Consider the following 21,618-nt stretch of genomic DNA (forward strand, 5'->3'; position numbering starts at 1 on the left):
TGCGGCCTTGCCTGGGAAACTAAGCCTGCCTGATTTACCTTACGACTTTCTGTTGCCGATCCTTCGCTTGCCTGACTCTGATTTTCAATACTGCAGTAATTATTCTCTAATTTATTAGGAAGTGGGGTTAACACCTAATCATGCATGGAAAAAAAAAATACCGTCAAATACAGTGACACCGATATAATTTTGAAGAATACAGTGATATAAATTTTTGGTCATACCGCCCAGCTCTAGGGTTAGGATTCAGTTTCGGCCGGACCCGAACCCTGCCAAAAAAGCCAAAATCGTGGGCGAATACCAAACCGAATCCTGGATTCAGGGCATCCCTAATTACATTACGTATGTGATCCCCCATGTCCCTTTATGAACGCGCTTCCATATTTGTGTGGTAGAAGTCCCTTAGCGTCAGTTTTAGGTATTTCAAGTAACAATTACTTTACAAAAGTAAACCGATTAGGAAGAAATTATCAACATGACCAATCGGTTTTCAATAGGTTTTTAGGTTTTTTTTTGCCAATTCTGTTCCGACAGGATTCTTGTTCAACACTGTGTGTTCAAAACCAAAAATGGCTTCCCCATGCTGCTTATGGTGGGTCTCTTATTTATGTAATGATATGTCTTCCTACAGCAAAAAAACACAGGATTCCACCAAGCAGTGGCGTAGCGAGGGGGGTGCCGAGGGGGCCATGGCCCCGGGCGGCATATCAGAAGGGGCGGCGGCGGCTCCTTCTCTCTTACAGGCAACAGGCGCTTTTATAAGGTTGCGCCCGTGCGTATGACGTCACACGTCAGCGACGAGGCGCAACCTTATAGAAGCGCCTGTTGCCTGTAAGAGAGAAGGAGCCGCCGCCGATGGTCTGTTGGGGGTATGTACTATGGGGGAAATTGGGGGCACTGTGTGGGGGCTACTGTCTATGGGGAAATTGGGGCACTTTCCATGGGGGGGGCCAGGTCTTTGTGGGGTATTGTGTATGGGGGCACTTCCTATTGGGGGCACTGTGTATGGGGCAATTGGGGCTCTGTGTATGAGGGCACTTTCTATTGGGGGGCAAGGTCTTTGGGGGGTATTGTCTATGGGGACACTGTGTATGGGGCAATTGGGGCACTGTGTATGGGGGCACTTCCTATTGGGGGCACTTTGTATGGGGCAATTGGGGGCACTTTCTATTGGGGGAACTGTGTATGGGGCAATTGGGGCACTGTGTATGGGGGCACTTTCTGTGGGGGGGGCAAGGTCTTTGGGGGGTACTGTCTATGGGGGAACTGTGTATGGGGAAATTGGGGCACTGTGTATGGGGGCACTTCCTATTGGGGGCACTGTCTAAGGGCAATTGGGGGCACTGTGTGGAGTGGGCTGTCTATGGGGACACTGTGTATGGGGCAATTGGAGGCACTGTCTATGGGGAAATTGGGGCACTTTCTATGGGCAATTGGAGGCAATGTGTGTGGGGGGCACTGTGTATGGGGCAATTGGGGGCACTGTGTATGGGGGTACTGTCTATGGGGCAGTTGTATGGGGGGACCGTGGCCAGAATAGCGTTAGGGGGGCCTGGCCAGCATAGTGTTAGGGGGCACTGTGGTAGGGTGACCCTAATACTTTTTATGTCTGTGTGTCCTGTACTGATGGGAGGGGCCCCGTGATTTCTGATGGCGGCCCTGCCACCATGGGCAGCCACGGACGCACAGCTGAATCCACTTTTGACAATTATGACATGCGCACCATATTTCAAATTCAATCAAAAAAAAAAAAAAATTTAATGCTGCTTTTTTTATTTTGTCTATTTTTTTTAAGAATAACTAAATAGAGGGGCGGCAAATTTCCGGTCGGCCCCAGGCGACGAAAGCCCACGCTACGCCACTGCCACCAAGATTCAGCCTTTTTCTGCAGGGTTTGGATTCGGCTGAATCTAAGTACCTGGCCAAACCGAATCTTTAAAATCACATGACTTTTTGTCAAATGACAATGGAAATTGACATTTTTTTGCTAGAAGCGAGGTTCTTTTTATCGCTTCTAATTAGGATTCAGTTCCGTATTCATTAGGATTCAGTTCTGTATTTTGGGTCACAGATCTAAGCTCCCAGGCTAAATCTTTGGTCCCACAAATAGAAGGGTCAATGTATAAATCTCCGTATACGGCACTCCCCCCGCCGCTTCTCTATCCGAGTACACGGTGCGCCCACTCACGGGGGTATCGGGACATGGCAGCGGACTACGTGCTGGAAGATTTTCTAATCATATGAAATCAGTATGACCTAATCCGGAAGGCAGGCAAGAGATTTCTCAGCAGTTTGATTTTTTCGGAATTGGAAAATGTCAAGCAGTCAAAGGCTGTCTTTCTATGACAAGAACAAAGTGCATGTAATTAGCAGGGGCGGGGGGAGAACCTTCCATCTTGTTCCCGGCTGTAATACATAGCAATACAGACAGGGAGGTCTTTGAAATATGCTGCGTGTCACAGGCACCAGTCAGAAGTACTGAACATCAAAGCGCCAGCCAGAAGCACAAAGGCCACATTAACTTCAAGAGGGCCAACAATAGGCAACAGTCTGGCCCGTGGTGCTTGATACAGTTATAGATTGTGCGACTTCAACAGAAGTCTGAAGGGCGCTCACTATTTTTAACTCGCAGGGTGGCACAAGTCTGTGCAGTAGTCCAGTCTGCATTTAATTTCATTTTAAAGGGAAATCCACCCCAAATCTGTTTTTTTGCACAATTGTATTGAAGGCAATATTTCTCTGCTTGCATATAATCAATGCAGAACATATTATGTTCTCTGTTACTTCTGGAGCCCCTGTCAATATGTGATCAACATTAAATATACTTCCACCCCTACCAGGCAGACTGTGAAAATATTTGGTGCAATTGTGCTCATTTGTAACACAGCGCACACAGTTTTGTTCATTTTGGCAAGTTGGACACAGCGCCATTGCTTTAAGATAATTGCCCATTAAGGTGGCCATACACGCTAAGATACGCTCGCTTGTCGAGGTCACCAAGTGAGCAGACCTACTCCTGATATCCCCAACTACGGGTGGCCGATATTGGGCTAATTCAGACTAATTCGGTCATTTGGCCCTGGGGCCAAACGATTGAATTAGAACGATGGGTATAGACGCAGTCGGTTCGGGGACCGCATCAACGAGACGATGCAGTCCCCAATCCAACGAAATTTTTTAAACCTGCCCGATTTCAGGCCAGATATCAGTCAGGCAGGCCTGTCGTTAGTGCCCATACATGGCCCGATAGTTAGAATCGGCCCGTGTATGGCCACCTTTACCTGGAAGTCTGAGTAAAAATGCTGCATTGTGGGAAAAAACATGTATTGGATAAGGATATGGATAGGATAAAAAAATCATCCAAGTTGGAACCGATATTCCACGGTGACCATTTAGAGTAGTATTTGTGTAGTAAACTATTATTTCTGGCAAAGTAATATTCCATTTTATTTGTTTCGTTTATTCATTTAAGCAATTCTTTAAAATCTGGAGGGTTTATTGATTTCCAAGTCCTTGCAATTATTAATCTAGCAGATGCAAAAACATGAGTTATCGGTGACTTTTTATTCCAAGAAATATGATCCAACAGGGGACACTCTTGGAGAAAAGGGTAAGGAAATGTTCCGAATCTGCAAGAGCATGTCACATATGGCTTGCCAATATGTTATAAGCTAAAATAGGGTCCATTGTAGCAAAATCCAATAAGAAGATTGTCCCCACCGGGCCACTGTATATATTTGTTCCTACTTTATATATGTTTCTGTGTGCAGACTACAAAGTTGGCCGTTAGAAGGGAAGTAAAAACTACTACAATCCTTTCACGTTAAACTTGAAGTTGGCACTTGAATAATGTTATGTGAACAATAAATGTGAATTTGGCACTGCATTTATATAGTGCTATGTGTATTTGTTAAACATCGATTGATACTTTTTCTTGCTTATTGTGCCAAATGATAGACGTCGTGCTATTTTAACTGTGGTAGATCTCATGACGGAGGCCAGGTGGCAAGAGTAGATCACAGGGTGACAAAGTCTGGGCACTCCTGGTATAGTGCAATAAAATGGGGACAGTAGAGAAGTAGAAAGGCATCATTGTGGGCTCACCTGTCCTTCCTAGCATCCTCCCCCCCAGCATCCTCCATCACCCCCCCATGGACCTGCAGCTCCCCTGCGGCATCCTCCAACTTCTGTCCCCCCCGGCATACTTTTATATGGTTGCGCACAGGGTGCCACCAATCAGGGCCCATATTTCTTTTAAGGGGCCCATGTCGGGAGTTGGATTAAAAAGGCCAGCGGACCAGACATGGCCTGCGGGCCGTAGTTTGCCCACCTCTGCTGTAGACTGATTCAGCAGCTTATCTGTCGTGTGTGGGCATCACCGATGGGCCTCCCCGACCGACATCTGGCCTGATATCGGGCAGGTTTGATGTGGTCCCAGAACCGACGGCGCCTATGCCTGCCATTTTTATTCGATCCTTTGGCCCTATCGCCCAATTTCGCCCACCCATAGGGGGGCATATGGGGGAAGATCCGTTTGCTTGGCAACCAAGCCAACACCCATAGGGGGGCATATCAGGGGAAGATCCGTTTGCTTGGCGACCAAACCAACACCCATAGAGGGGCATATTGTGGAAAGATCCATTTGCTTGGCGACCAAACCAACACCCATAGAGGGGCATATTGTGGAAAGATCCGTTTGCTTGCTTACAAGCGTATCTTACCATGTATGGCCACCTTAAGGCAACCAAAAGGATTTACCAACAATTCCTATTGATGTGTGCTCTCCTTTTGAGACAGGGACTTTCACATGCTCTATAGGCAACCCCCTGCGCATAACGGAAACCCTCAGGAAGTTACACAAATGATAGTGTGCCTTGAATTTAGTAATGCAGTTGCTCACTTTTAGCTGAACCAGCAGATGCTTCATTGCCTTCGGCGATTGCAGGGGAACAACACAAATATTTTGTAAGAAGTCGCTTAAAATGGTGCATCATCTTTTGTTTCCTCAGAGCTGCACCCAAATCTTGTGCTTTGATGTGGGTGGGCGGCCAGGCTTTGTGCAGCTGTAGGTTATCAGACTGAGCAATCATAGGGCTTGCTGTGTTTCAATACAGAATACCCCCTATATGGCACCTAAGCTCAACAATGCATCCATTAGTTTCCAACCCTCCCACGCCGTCTTACCTTTTATCTCCCCTTTTGATCATGAAACACTGGAAATTTCCTACATATTAGTAACTCTTCTCCCTGTCATTACTCGACTATACACTGTGTTACAGGCATGTTATACCCCACTTATTAGTCAGGGGTGTTCGTAAAGGGGTTGCTCACCCTTGAGTTAACACAAGCACCATAAAAGTTCATGGAGGTGCCAAATAAGGGCTGTGATTGGCTATTAGGGGCCTCTATGCACAATATCAGCTTACAGGGGCTTTATTTGGTAGGAAATCTTGTTTTTATTCAACCAAAACTTGCCCCCAAGTAGAGCTGGGCGGTATGACCAAAAATTTATATCACGGTATTTTTCAAAATTATATCGGTATCACGGTATTTGACGGTATATAAATAAAAATTAAATAATAAATATTGGTGGCCCCCCACCCCCCCCCAACAACCCCAGCCCCCCCAACAACCCCAACACCAACCCCAGCCACAACCCCCCCAGCCAGCCCCCCCAACCCCAGCCACAACCCCCCCAACCCCAGCCACAGCCCCCCCAGCCACATCCCCCCCAGCCCCCCCCCAACCACAAACCCCCCCAGCCCCCCAACCACAACCCCCCCAGCCACAACCCCCCAGCCCCAACCCCCCCAACCCAGCCCCCCAGCCACAACCCCAGCCACAACCACAGCCACAACCCCCCAGCAGAACTTACCCAACTTGTGGTTCCTCCAGCTCCAGCGATGCGTCCTAGCGACGTCGCGTGCGCGCTGACGTCACATGCGCGCCGACGTCACGTACGCACGGGCACAACCCGGATGTGATTGGAGAAAAACAGCAGGAGGCGCGCATACCGGTATAGCGGTATGTTTAAAACTCATACCGTTTTTTTTTTTAAAAAACGGTATACCGGTTAAACCGGTATACCGCCCAGCACTAACTACCCCCAAGTCAGGAATTCAAAAATAACTCCCTGGTTTGGGGGCACTAAGAGCAACATCCAAGGGGTTGGGGAGCAACATGTTGCCCCCGAGCAACTGGTTGGGGATCACTGATGTAGAGAGTGCTATTCTGAGGCAACTTGCAGTTGGTCTTAATTATTTTACATTTTGGTCAGCAGCTCTCCAGTTTGGAGTTTCAGCATCTATCTGGTTACTAGGGTCCAAACTACCTTATCAACCGGGGAGCAATTTGAATGAGATGCTGGTATATGTATAGGAGAGGCCTGAATAGAAAAATTAAGTTATAAAAAGTAATAATAACAATAAAACTGTAGCCTCACAGAGCAATGTTTTTGTGGCTGTTGGGGTCAGTGACCCCCATTTGAAAGCTGCAATTAGTGACAAGAAGAAGGCTAAAATTTCAATAACTATAAAAAAAAATAAAATAATGAAAACCAATTGAAAAGTTGCTTAGAATTAGACATTCTATAACATACTAAACTAGGTGAACCACCCCTTTAAAGGCTTGGGGTTAACAAAAAATAGACTGTAAATGCTACACATGTTTTGGGGTTCTGTACCAGTCCAAGGTGACCACAGACCTACAGCAGGGAAGATCTCAGAAGATGCCCCAGTAGCCCCCCATCTTTTTTCCTGTTGTTTCAATGCACATTCTTGGGGCTGCTGTCACTTATCTGAGTTTAGACAAAGTGTGTATGTATATATTAAATATAATACACAAGAGCCATGAATGTCCTGTAAATGAAATCCTTATAAACGGTGCTTAGTGATGTCATCAGTTATCTGTGCTTAGTGATGTAATTCCTGTCACTCACTGAAACTTGTGTATTATAATAATCATTTATAATATGAAGATATTATAAATTACCTTAGAATTCCATGACCTGTATAAAAGTACTCCACCTTTGGCTTTGTGCTTTTATATGGTCATGGAACTATTGGTGTCTTATAATATCCTTATATTTTACAATAGAGGGTACATTATTCACTCTATAATTAACTATACAAGTCACATTACATGGCTACTCAAAAATCAGTGTATTCTGCAACAGGGGCAGCCCGGTAGTATCAGCTTCTATAAAAAACCCTACTTCTCTGCTTGATGATTTCCAACAGTCCCTAAGCTCAGCTTCTCTACAACTGCCCACAGCACACTGAGCACGTGCAGTGCCACTGGCACTTTAAAGATAGCCTAATAATAGAAAGGGGAGCTGCTGGGGACAACGCTGAAGGCCTGGATCATTAAGGCTGATGAACCTCTGTGCTGGTACAGTAAGTTGAGTATATAAAATACAGCATTTCTAGTAAGACAATGACACCCAGTGTTTTAATGTATTTTGTCTTGTGGCCTCTTTTTTTTTTAAGAAAATACCCAAGGTGCAAAGCCGTTTCCCCTGAATCCAAGTGTATAAAGAGTATTTTTGCACCAGAATAAAACATTGAGCAAGGCAACCCTGCACTGCACATCTGCCGTAGGCACCCATCCTTATCCGAATGCATTATTGCAGTTAGCGTGCCGTTCTTGCGCACAATGCTTTGTACGCAACCTGCGCCTCGATGCCTGTATTTTGCTTGATGAATCAGCCCATCTGATTTTTATTACCCCATGCAGACATGGAAGGCAGTAATGGATGGGAATTTTTTGCAACCCCCCCCCCTCCCAGCCATGGAGACAGTGGAAAGATGAGATGGAGTGTTGTATAATTTGAAGTCATATCACAGCTTGTTAGCTCTCTAAATAAAGCCGAGTAATAGCAGTGCAATAAACTGATAGATTAAAGGAGTTATTTGCATATCAGATGAACAGCACATCTTTGGGACTCGGAGCAGAGGAGAAGCTGCTAGCAGAGCCTTTCTCATAACCTTTGCTTCCTCCTACGCAAGCAGAGCAACTGCAAAGCCTTCTGCCTCCTGAAATAACCAGAGAGCCGGCACTCAGCCAGCTGTGTTTTGGGAGAAAATACAGTACAACTAATAAATCTTTTTCAGCGGAAGAAAATTTAAACTTTTAACTCCTTCCTTTCTTGCCTCCCAGTGAGAAACAGATTTGACTGATAGAATGGACTTCATCCCAGAGTCAGCAGGCTTACAGACAATAGCCCCCGCAAATCAATATTGGTAGAATCCTAGCTACATTGGTTATGTTTGTTCCTAGGTGCAACTATTGTATTGATGGGGGGGCTCACAAAAAACATGAGCATTGTTCATGGTCACTAACAAAAGTTCATCCCTGAAGCTTAATTAGGTTTCCCCCAAAAACTGCATTGGACCTTCTGAAAAGGGGGTGCTCCAAAGAAGATTTCAGTATTGTAACCATGGGCATTAATAAATATATAATGAGTGTGGCACGTGCTCCCTTTGGCACCATTTTCTGTAGAGCCAGTACCTTGTGCCATAGTGTCTCTGATAAATCTTTTGCAATGTTTAAATCTCCAGCACTACAGAAACTAGCACCCAAATAGTGGAGTTAACCAATATAGCCAGGGTGCTTTGTATAGTAACCTGTTATTTAAATAGCTCGTTTACCTTAAAATTTACTTTTTTTATGGTGTAAATGGCAGAATTCTATAGCAATTTGCAGGTTTTCCTCTATTTTATTTTTACATTCTTTTTTCTGAAACTCTCATGCTTAGACTTGAAACTGTTAAAAATGAGCAATGAAAAATAAGAACTGCCTCACAGGCAATCTGTCTCTTGGTTGCTGAGATCAGGGACCCCCGACAACCAGGCAGCATTTTTGGTTGCAGCCTGGCAAGAGCCAGATCGAAGACTATACAAATGAGAACCAAAGCTGCTTAGAATAATGGTGGCCATACACGGGCCGATTCTAGCTGCCGATATGGGTCCCTTAGACTGATTCGGCTGCTTATCAGCCCGTGTAGGGGCAGTAATGACGGAGCTGCCCGCCCGATATCTGGCCTGAAATCGGGCAGATATTGATTGGGCCAGTTAAAAAATGAAGTCAGATCAGGGACCACATCGGCTCATTAACGTGGTCCCCGAACTGCGCCTGTTACTGACGTTCTAATTCGATCATTTGCCCCCACAGTCAAACCACAGAATTAGCCTCAATTCGCCTGATATTGCCCACCCGTAGGTGGGAGATATCGGGAGAAGATCTTAACGTGTATGGCCACTTTTAGTCATCTTTTACCTACTAAGAAGTGAAGATAAAGGTAAACTTTCCTCTTAACTGAAATTCAATATTTAACCTCAATTCGCCTGATATCTCCCACCTGTAGGTGGGGATACGCTCACCAAGTGAGCAGATCTTAACGTGTATGGCCACCTTTAGTGCAGATAAAGGTAAACTTTCCCCTTAACTGAAATTCTCAGAAATTTTCAAAAAGTCCCCATTTAATCCCTAGGGCCACAGGGTCCCTGCCCTGTTTATGTGATGGTGAAGCCAACTTTTTTTTTGTTTTGTTGTTGCTGTATACGTTTACTTTGTCACCATAGTAACCATACTAAGCATCGTGGGTATGGGGGCGTTAACATCCTGCAGCTGATGATTAAACACATGCTTTCATCTATCTCTCTGTGTTTTATAAAGGGAAAAATCCCACCTAAAAGGTTGCTGCTTTCTTTTATATTGCTGTGTGGTATTTTAAAGGGAAACTATACCCCTGAACATTACGGGACTTTAATTGTAGATCACATAGAGCTGCCCATAGTTTAAACCCTTTTGTATATACAGTAGAGGAAAACTTTTTTTTAAATTTTGGATTATCCCCAGTTTACTATAATCTGTCCCTCTGGTTGGTATGAGGTACTTTCCTCACACACAAACCAAGGGCACACATACATGCTAGGTTTCATCAGCCAATCAATGGACAGAGGCCTATACTCCTATACTACTTCCTGTTACAGTTAGGCCTGCATTACTTCCTGTCAGGCATACCTCATAACATTTGAAAAATGAAAAGAGGGACAAAAAGACTTGGTGCGCGCAGTGCGGCAATTTTTTTGACCATGCCCACTTTGTGGCCACGCCCCAATTGCCACACCCCCATTTTTAAAATAGTGCCCCCGATGGCCCAGTAGACAGCACCCCCATTGACAGTGCCCGCAGTTGACCCCATAGACCATGCCCTCAATTGCCCCACAGACAGTAGCCCCCATACACAGTAGCCCCCATAGAAAGTACCCTTCATACACAATGCCCCCATAGAAAGTGCCCCCATACACAGTGCCCCCATACACAGTAGCCCTCCTTACACAGTGCCCCCATACACAGTAGCCCCCCATACACAGTGCCCCCATACACAGTAGCCCTCCTTACACAGTGCCCCCCCATACACAGTAACCCCCCATACACAGTACCCCCCCATACACAGTACCCCCCCATACACAGTAGCCCCCCATACACAGTAGCCCCCCCATACACAGTAGCCCTCCTTACACAGTGTCCCCCCATACAGTGCCCCACATACACAATACCCCCCCATACAGTGTCCCCCCCATACACAGTAGCCCTCCTTACACAGTGCCCCCCATACAGTGCCCCCCCATACACAGAGCCCCCCATACACAGTAGCCCCACAATTGCCCCATTTAGAAAATTCCCCCCATACATAGTGCCCCTATAGAGTTCTTGCGGCTCCTGCTCCATATTCGGCTCCTCGTACGGCGGCGACAAGACCTTTTTTATAAGGTTGCGCCCGTGCGTACGTGTGACGTCACCCGTACGCACGGGCTCAACCTTATAAAAGGACCTGTCGCCGCCATACGAGGAGCTGAATAAGAAGCAGGAGCCGCAAGAAGAGACAGAATCGGAACGGTTCGGCTGCAGCCAGCGCGTCCCACTGGCCTGGATAATTTAATGAATGTTCTGCATTTCCGTAATGCGGGACATTCATTGAACAATCCGGGGCAGCGGGACGCGCTGTAAAAACCGGGACTGTCCCGCGAAAAGCGGGACAGTTGGGGGGTATGCTGTCAGGTGTTCTGTGAAAGGGCCACTATAATCTGTCCCTCTGGTTGGTATGAGGTACTTTCCTCACACACAAACCAAGGGCACACATACGTGCTAGGTTCCATCAGCCAATCAATGGACAGAGGCCTATACTCCTATACTTCTTCCTGTTACAGTTAGGCCTGCATTACTTCCTGTCAGGTGTTCTGTGAAAAGGCCCCACACATTACAAAAGGGTGGCTTGTGGCAAAAGATGTAAAATAGAAGCATTTGTTGATAAATAAAACCAATATGATAACACGTATGATCAAATATTAGGTTATCAATTATCCATCCTGTTTAATCCCCAAAACACCTGGGCTATATATTTTTGATATATAAACACTGTGATTTGAAATGAGAAGGAAAAATAGATTTGCTGCACTGAAACTACCAAATTTTAGTGGGTGCTATAGGTGAGTAGTAGGGTTGCCACCTGGCTGGCATTACCAGCCTGGCCAGTAAAATTATGCTTGCTACTGTTGTTAATAGGGAAAAAATATAGAGATTATTTTCTAAGGGGAGTACAAGGGGTGGTTGGGTTATAGCAGGTCAATTTAGCAGTGTGGGGCCTGCTTATGTCTAGGTATGGCCTGCCTAACAATAAAAAGTCTGGCTGAGAGACATAAATAATACTCCATACTATATGAAACCTTTTCCTTATTTGCTATTTCTGGCATTGTTACTATTGATGTTTTGAGGGGTAAAAAACCTGCCCTATTTGCACGTAAGCCGAGCTTCCCAGTCCTGCAGTTTTAGTTAATAAGCAGAAATGTATAGACTTGGCTAAGCACATAATCCCTGCCCTCGCAATCTGCCGCTGCCTCCGCGGTTGGGCAAATGAAACCGCGCGCCTATTTTTATACCTCTGTAACCTCTGCAAACAGCTTGTGGTCCGCACACTTACTTGGGCGAATGAGGTGTTAGTTCGAGTCCCCCCCCGAAACGCCGCCCGTTTGGTCTGATTAATAAAACGGGGAATTTCGAAATAATGAGCCGAGCAGGGAATCGCCATTTCAGGAAATAAAAAGCTGTCTTTAAACAGTGGAAATATATATTTTGTTATTAAAATTCAGCAGTGCATTAGGAGAGCTGTTACTGGCTTCTGTTTCTTCTTAGACCTGCAAGAGCTTTGTATAATTGTCTGGTTATGAATTCCAGCTGCAGCATCTCCTGCTTTCTCTGCGCTCGCCCGGTGCCTCGTGGGCTGAAAGGGATGAATTGTGCTGGTTTTAGCTCCAATCACTGCTAAGCAAGGAAGTGGCCTTCCTATGAATTCATAGGCCCAAATAATGCCGTTTCAGTAAACATACTTCTGTAGCTGGCTGGTATTCGGCCTATAAATGCAAACAGCAACCATTTGCATATATTTTAGTTGTTTGTTTTACCATTGCCATAAACTCTATTGCTGTGATTCACTCCATTAACCAGCCAGCTCTTGGGCAACACTGATAGCATTATCCTAACCCTATACCTGCTATCCTCCAGCAGCGCTAGATACCTGCTACTATAGGCACCATCTCTCCCTACTATACCTGCTATCCCACAGCCACAGTCCCTTCCCAGAGGCTATTATCCCCCCACTGCTACTATAGGCACCATCTCTCCCTACTATACCTGCTATCCCACAGCCACAGTCCCTTCCCAGAGGCTATTATCCCCACTGCTACTATAGGCACCATCTCTCCCTACTATACCTGCTATCCCACAGCCCCAGTCCCTTCCCAGAGGCTATTATCCCCCCCACTGCTACTATAGGCACCATCTCTCCCTACTATACCTGCTATCCCACAGCCCCAGTCCCTCCCCAGAGGCTATTATCCCCCCACTGCTACTATAGGCACCATCTCTCCCTACTATACCTGCTATCCCACAGCCCCAGTCCCTTCCCAGAGGCTATTATCCCCCCACTGCTACTATAGGCACCATCTTTCCCTTCTATACCTGCTATCCCACAGCCCCAGTCCCTTCCCAGAGGCTATTATCCCCCCACTGCTACTATTGGCACCATCTCTCCCTACTATACCTGCTATCCCACAGCCCCAGTCCCTTCCCAGAGGCTATTATCCCCCACTGCTACTATAGGCACCATCTCTCCCTACTATACCTGCTATCCCACAGCCCCAGTCCCTTCCCAGAGGCTATTATCCCCCCACTGCTACTATAGGCACCATCTCCCCCTACTATACCTGCTATCCCACAGCCCCAGTCCCTTCCCAGAGGCTATTATCCCCCCACTGCTACTATATGCACCATCTCTCCCTACTATACCTGCTATCCCACAGCCCCAGTCCCTTCCCAGAGGCTATTATCCCCCACACTGCTACTATAGGCACCATCTCCCCCTACTATACCTGCTATCCCACAGCCCCAGTCCCTTCCCAGAGGCTATTTTCCCCCCCACTGCTACTATAGGCACCATCTCTCCCTACTATCCCTGCTATCCCACAGCCCCAGTCCCTTCCCAGAGGCTATTATCCCCCCACTGCTACTATAGGCACCATCTCTCCCTACTATACTTGCTATCCCACAGCCACAGTCCCTTCCCAGAGGCTATTATCCCCCCACTGCTACTATAGGCACCATCTCTCCCTACTATACCTGCTATCCCACAGCCCCAGTCCCTTCCCAGAGGCTATTATCCCCCCACTGCTACTATAGGCACCATCTCTCCCTACTATACCTGCTATCCCACAGCCCCAGTCCCTTCCCAGAGGCTATTATCCCCCCACTGCTACTATAGGCACCATCTCTCCCTACTATACCTGCTATCCCACAGCCACAGTCCCTTCCCAGAGGCTATTATCCCCCCACTGCTACTATAGGCACCATCTCTCCCTACTATACCTGCTATCCCACAGCCCCAGTCCCTTCCCAGAGGCTATTATCCCTCACTGCTACTATAGGCACCATCTCTCTCTACTATACCTGCTATCCCACAGCCCCAGTCCCTTCCCAGAGGCTATTATCCCCCCACTGCTACTATAGGCCCCATCTCTCCCTACTATACCTGCTATCCCACAGCCCCAGTCCCTTCCCAGAGGCTATTATCCCTCACTGCTACTATAGGCACCATCTCTCTCTACTATACCTGCTATATTCCACAGCCACAGTCTCTTTCATTCAGACCAAAAGAAAGACAATAGGGAACTGGTAAATTCTAAAAAAAATAGTTACTGATGACGGTAAGGCCTATGACCATGGTCAGAATGTCCCTGTCTGCCAGTCGCTGCTTCTAATGTTATTAGACATAAAATGGCAACAGGGGGACCTTTGTGCCAAAATGCATGCTTAATAGGCAAACAGGGGCATTCCATCCTCTGCTGACTACCCCACATTGCAGCAATGCAGCATATGTAATTATAATGGGATAACTACAGGACAGGGTGCCCTCCAGAAGGGTTAAGATTATTTTTCTTGTGTTGCTTTATGTCATGTTGTTGGCTGTGTTTTAGGGTATCTGTGTAGTTCCATATAGTGACAGGGAAACACTTCTGGCACCGTTGCTGCAGGAAGGGATGTGATGGTGCAGATGTGGTGCTTAGCATTATATTGCGTCTGCCAATAAAACCACAGACGCTTATCGCTGCAACTAAACAGGAAGAGAGCAGGATAGGGAAAACGTCTGCGCACCAGATGCTGCACAATTACAATTCCCTGCAATGTTATACTGATGTAGTGAATGGAAAATCTGTCATTTTGCACTAAAGTTTGCCCCATCACCCCTTACTTCATCTTAGGTGAACTCCTGTGCATCTTATTAGCTGGTGTCCCCAAACCCAATGATAGCGCCATCCTGGGGGGAACCCTAGGAGTACTTAGCACTGATGGCAGCAGCCCAAGTGGCACATTGCTACCTGTGATTTGCCTGCATGTGATGTGGCTAGCCAGGATGCGTGGAAGGGAAGCAGCTGTGGGCTGGTGAGATCCCCGGGTAAGAATTCAGGGCAGGAAATCAAACGAAAATTGAAAGAAAAGCACAGTTTGTTTAAAAGGTCATGAAACCCTTTCTTAATTACCCTTGCCTAATGGATATATTAAAAGGTGAAAGCATCATTATTTTCCTGTTGCATTGTTTCTCTTGTAACAGTGCCCAGATGGGGCACCTCAGCTGCTCAGCTTGGCACTTCCTGGCATCGCTGTATCATCAGAATGGGTCACAGTAGCAACTCACTTATGTGGCCCCAGCCTCAGGGTTCCACCTTCCTACTTGGAAATAGCAAAACAGGGGAGCACTCAACAGATGGATTGAACTGCAACTAGGTACTCCGTGCTGCAATGTCTCAAACACGCCCCGATCCAGGCAAAACTCAGTGAAATATAGAAAAATTGTGGATGGAGCACAGGAACATCCTTCCATAAAATATCCCTTTTATTCAAACGATTAAAACCATCACGGAGTTAGGCACCCACAGCTTTACGCGTTTCATGGCTTCTCGCCACTTCATCAGAAGCTACTGATACAGTAGCGTGAAGCCATGAAACGCGCAAAGCTGTGGGTGCCTAACTCCGTGATGGTTTTAATCGTTTGAATAAAAGTGATATTTTATGGAAGGATGTTCCTGTGCTCCGTCCACAAATTATCTATATTTCACTTTCCTACTTGGATATGTCCTCTGGTGTAAATATCCTAATTTCAAGCTTTATGCACGTAGCACGATGATCCTCGGTATAAGAAGCCATTGATAATTTGCAGAAAATACGGTACATGATTCTCGCTCTCATTTGTAGTCACTAGGGGGTGCTATTTCTCACCCTACATAAGCAAGGTTATTAGCCGCTTATTAATCAGATTTGCTCTCTACTACCTCCTTACTGTTTGGCCGAACAGGAAGCTGCTCCAGGCCTCCTGTTTTTAGACTACTCAGCTGCAAGCTCAAAGGACAATGTCAGTGCCTATGAGCCAGGTACGAGCAATGTAACTTGAAAATAGACTTATTAAACATCCACTACTTTTTGACAAGTTCTTTATGCTGCCCCCATCTCTTCCATCTGGGGGGACAGGTAGGAATTGCATGGTTGCCCTTGGCAATAGGCTGGCCAGGCAGAGGTAATGGTCTGATTCATGGGGTTTGGGCTGTTTGGTTGTAACGGGAAGGATTGAAAGTGCGACCAAGTGAGCATTCTCTTTTCAATCTGGGCTAGTCTACTTAGTGTACAGAGTCCACCACCTAGGGATCCAGGTGGGCTTATTGCCCAGGCACCCTAATAAGTAGTAAGGGGCCCTGTGATTTCTTATGGTGACCTTATAGATACCATTCCCACACCTTGTGTCTCAACCTTTTCTCCTCGTAGATTGTAAGCTCTTTTGGACAGGGCTCTCTTCACCTCTTGTATCAGTTATTGATTGCTTTATATGTTACTCTGTATGTCCAATGTATGTAACCCACCTATTGTACAGCGCTGCGGGATATGTTGGCGCTTTATAAATAAATAATAATAATTGAGGTGTAAGAAGTTTGTGTTTTATCAGAATTTTTAAAAACCGATAGCAAAAGTAATTAACAACTTTTTTTTTTTTTTTTTTGCAGTAATTAAAGAAGACAAGAGACAGCAATTGGAATCAGTCCGTTACTCCTCCCGCTACGCCCTGGGACTGTTCTATGAAGCCGGCACGCAGATCCATGTCCCGTGGGCAGCCAAGTACATCACCGATAATCCATGCATACGCTTCATCTCCATCGACAATAAGAAACGCAGTGTAGGTCAGTCTGTCTGTTATTTCACAAGGGCGGCAAGAGTGATGGGGGGGGGGGTCATGAGAGGAGCCGGGTAGTTGAGTGCTTCTGCCTTGGGAGAATAGGCATTGGGCTGCAGCACTGCACAAACCGGCATCATGTAAGGCCAATGGCTGAATAATAAGCAGTGCTCCATCCCATAATCCATAACCCACAGTGTACAGCAGGCAGCAGATGGGTTAATCATTTCAGTCCCTGCAAGTTAATTGAGCCGTGTCACTTTAGCTGCTGCATTGGGTTTCACTTCATGTCAGAATGTTATTGGTTCCTGATAAAAGTGAGCCATGGGGCTAAATTAGATTGTAAGCTCCACAGGGGCAGGGGCTGATGCTTATTTAGTTCAAAACACATTGTGTTTTCACTGATCAGTTTTCTCTTTTGGGGTGCTTTGCCCTCCATGTTTTAGCAGCTCAGGAGAAAGCTGCATTTCCAACTTTCCTCCTATTGCTTTCTTTGGAAAATGTGCATTCAGGAGGTCCTCATAGAGACCCATTGGGATATTTAGTGGGTTGCCCTCAACGCCTGGGCTACTAAAACTACATTGCACCCTAATTGCCCAGATAACAGCTACCTTAGCCCATTTATAGGCACCTTTATGTTGCACAGTCTCACAGTCCCTGGGGCTGCAATCCAGTTATAAGGGACCATTTACAAAGTACATGACTCCAGCACTGCCGATCAGGCTGCAATGTATTCATGGGGGAGGCTGCAGGTCCCCACACTCTGAAATTGAGTTACCTCAGTGCCATCAAGTGCTTTTACTCCTTTTTTTCCAACTTGAATGGCTGCCCCCGGGGCTACACAGCGGGGTATTTATATAAACTATAGTAGGGTTTCTGTAGCAAACACCCCAGCTGTACCAGTGCAGGAATGGCTGCCCCCGGGGCTACACAGCGGGGTATTTATATAAACTATAGTAGGGTTTCTGTAGCAAACACCCCAGCTGTACCGGTGCAGGAATGGCTGCCCCCGGGGCTACACAGCGGGGTATTTATATAAACTATAGTAGGGTTTCTGTAGCAAACACCCCAGCTGTACCAGTGCAGGAATGGCTGCCCCCGGGGCTACACAGCGGGGTATTTATATAAACTATAGTAGGGTTTCTGTAGCAAACACCCCAGCTGTACCAGTGCAGGAATGGCTGCCCCCGGGGTTACACAGCGGGGTATTTATATAAACTATAGTAGGGTTTCTGTAGCAAACACCCCAGTTGTACCGGTGCAGGAATGGCTGCCCCCGGGACTACACAGCGGGGTATTTATATAAACTATAGTAGGGTTTCTGTAGCAAACACCCCAGCTGTACCAGTGCAGGAATGGCTGCCCCCGGGGCTACACAGCGGGGTATTTATATAAACTATAGTAGGGTTTCTGTAGCAAACACCCCAGCTGTACTAGTGCAGGAATGGCTGCCCCCGGGGCTACACAGCGGGGTATTTATATAAACTATAGTAGGGTTTCTGTAGCAAACACCCCAGCTGTACCAGTGCAGGAATGGCTGCCCCTGGGGCTACACAGCAGGGGTATTTATATAAACTATAGTAGGGTTTCTGTAGCAAACACCCCAGCTGTACCAGTGCAGGAATGGCTTTCCCCGGGGCTACACAGCGGGGTATTTATATAAACTATAGTAGGGTTTCTGTAGCAAACACCCCAGTTGTACCGGTGCAGGAATGGCTGCCCCCGGGACTACACAGCGGGGTATTTATATAAACTATAGTAGGGTTTCTGTAGCAAACACCCCAGCTGTACCAGTGCAGGAATGGCTGCCCCCGGGGCTACACAGCGGGATATTTATATAAACTATAGTAGGGTTTCTGTAGCAAACACCCCAGCTGTACTAGTGCAGGAATGGCTCCCCCGGGGCTACACAGCGGGGTATTTATATAAACTATAGTAGGGTTTCTGGAGCAAACACCCCAGCTGTACCAGTGCAGGAATGGCTGCCCCCGGGGCTACACAGCAGGGTATTTATATAAACTATAGTAGGGTTTCTGGAGCAAACACCCCAGTTGTACCGGTGCAGGAATGGCTGCCCCCGGGGCTACACAGCGGGGTATTTATATAAACTATAGTAGGGTTTCTGTAGCAAACACCCCAGCTGTACCAGTGCAGGAATGGCTGCCCCCGGGGCTACACAGCGGGGTATTTATATAAACTATAGTAGGGTTTCTGTAGCAAACACCCCAGCTGTACCAGTGCAGGAATGGCTGCCCCCGGGGCTACACAGCGGGGTATTTATATAAACTATAGTAAGGTTTCTGTAGCAAACACCCCAGCTGTACCAGTGCAGGAATGGCTGCCCCCGGGGCTACACAGCAGGGTATTTATATAAACTATAGTAGGGTTTCTGTAGCAAACAACCCAGCTGTACCAGTGCAGGAATGGCTGCCCCCGGGGCTACACAGCAGGGTATTTATATAAACTATAGTAGGGTTTCTGTAGCAAACACCCCAGCTGTACCAGTGCAGGAATGGCTGCCCCCGGGGCTACACAGCGGGGTATTTATATAAACTATAGTAGGGTTTCTGTAGCAAACACCCCAGCTGTACCAGTGCAGGAATGGCTGCCCCCGGGGCTACACAGCAGGGTATTTATATAAACTATAGTAGGGTTTCTGTAGCACCCCAGCTGATAAATTGGCAGCTTATGGGCCCAAATATGGGGTAGAAACAGCCTGCGCAAGCAATATCCTGCCAGAGATGTTGCTAGTAAACTCTTTGGGGGCATCATGTGTTATGTATGTAAAATATACAGTGTAACTGATGTGTTTCTGTCTGTATATTGACCCCTTGTACCTTTATGGCAGTCTCTGAAGATGTAAAACAGCTTGAATGTAAGGTGCAGTTCCCCTTTAACAAGTTGAGAGCCGGAGCGGAAACGGGGGGTGACGGGATGAGCAGTTGGAAGGAGAGGCCTTTTTCGCAGATGTGTTTGTGTCTGCTGAAGTGATGGCTGCAATTACACGACTTCCTCCTCATATTTCATCTCTTACAGGGTCACGTAATAATATTTAAAATGGCTCGATTGCTTCGTTGGGAGCCAAAATAACTTGGTCGTTTGTCTTGCCGCACTTTTGTGCGCACCCACTCAAAAAGCTGGTTTTATTCCCACGTCCACTGTGCCCTGTCGAAAACATGAGCCAAAGTGTTTTAGTTCTTCAGCCTGAAAGTCATCTACCCTATGTACGGGGCAGGGCCCCATTCACACAATAGCAAGCTATACACAAACTGATTACATTAACCTTTTATTCTCTTCAGTTTCACGATACAAGCAGTTTTACACTGTTAATATCAGGATTGCAGTGCTGACCGGCTGGCATAGCACATTAGTGACTGATGCAGGAAGCGCCTACGGGCATGCAGGTCTCTTGCTCCTCATCTGTGTTTAACTGACAGTTTTAGCTGACAGGGAGTCTGTAAAGAAGTGGCTCCCTCCTTGTAGGTCTCCATTGGCCCTGCCATGTGATCCAGTTATTAGCCAGGAGGCAAACATTGCTATAAGCCCGAATGGGCCCACCGGTGGCCAGAGTCAGCGAAAGAGCGAATATACCCGTGTTTGGCCAGCTGTAATGGTCAGTCAGTAAAGCCCATCAGATCCTTTGCATCCCTGGGGTACTGGTTGCTTACAGTGGAGCTTATCAGTAAGTACACAGGAAAGATTGGAGGAAAGTTTTGGGGTGTCATACAGGATTTGGTTCGAGATTCTGATTCAGCTGAATCCACGCTTCTGTCCAAACCAAATCCAAATCCTTAAAGGAGAAGGAAAGGCTAATAAAGAGTTAATCTCAAGCTGCAGGCATACCTTCAGTTCTCTTAATAGTGCCCTTAAGTCTCCCCATATTTCTTCCATTCAGATGATCATAGGAAAAAAAAACCGCTGAGCTGTGTAAAGAAAGTTCCCATAATGCCTCACTCCTGCACCAAGACCAGTGTACATGCTCAGCTAGTTAGACTATGAGTCAGCTTCCTGCTGATTGGCTCAGATCCACATTCCTAAGGGGGGTGGAGGGAGTTCTTAGCATTCTTGAGGGAGGGGGGGAGCAGGAAATGGGAGAGAGCAGAGAGCTGCGTGTTTCTGGCACAGGTAAACAAACAGACAAGAAATCCTGTATCTTTTGATAGAGGACTCTGTGAGTGCTTATGGCTGTATTTACATGGACCTTTCTAAAAAAGGTTACTTAGTTTTTACCTTTCCTTCTCCTTTAAGATCACATGACTTTTTGTCATGTAAACACATTAGGATTCAGTTCAGTATTCAGCCAAATCTTTTACAAAGGATTCGGGGTTTGGCCAAATCTGAAAAAAGTGGATTTGGTGCATCCCTAGTAAGCATAGACAGCATTCATGTTTAGGCACATAAACCTCTCTTTCCTTTAATGGGGAATTCACATTTAAATTAACTGTGTTATAAACTTGCCTTCCTATTTGGGCTTTTTTTTCATGGTTGTTGGGGGTCACTGACCCCAACAAAGGAAAAACGAGGGCTATGTGAGGAATTATTGTATTGTTTGTTAATTTTCGGATTTGGTTCGGCCAGGACCATGGATTCGGCCAAATCCGAATCCTTCCGATAAAAGCCGAATCCCGAATCCTGGATTTGGTGCATCCCTAAATTTTACAGCCTATCTTTCCCTAGATACCCTGTCCTATATACCTTTAATTATAAACTGCCGACTGCTACCTGGTTGTTAGGGTAAGTGGGACACTAGCAACTAGATAAATTTTAAAAATGGAACTGTAGATGGACCTTGAAATGATACAATAAGGATAAGGAGAATTAATATACTTTATATAGTGCTGCCA

At 46.4% G+C, this 21,618-nt stretch overlaps 1 protein-coding gene across 2 annotated transcripts in view; it reads left to right on the forward strand.

The window, feature by feature from the left end:
* rnls (renalase, FAD-dependent amine oxidase) overlaps window positions 1-21,618 on the forward strand; it is a 49,068-nt gene that overhangs the window by 14,528 nt on the left and 12,922 nt on the right. For both annotated transcript variants that reach the window (XM_012965827.3, NM_001097322.1), the window contains 1 exon segment: window positions 16,608-16,781. In XM_012965827.3, the coding sequence (XP_012821281.2) occupies window positions 16,608-16,781 (174 nt within the window).

Source organism: Xenopus tropicalis, chromosome 7 (genome assembly GCF_000004195.4).
Source record: "Xenopus tropicalis strain Nigerian chromosome 7, UCB_Xtro_10.0, whole genome shotgun sequence".
Classification (NCBI taxonomy): domain Eukaryota; kingdom Metazoa; phylum Chordata; class Amphibia; order Anura; family Pipidae; genus Xenopus; species Xenopus tropicalis.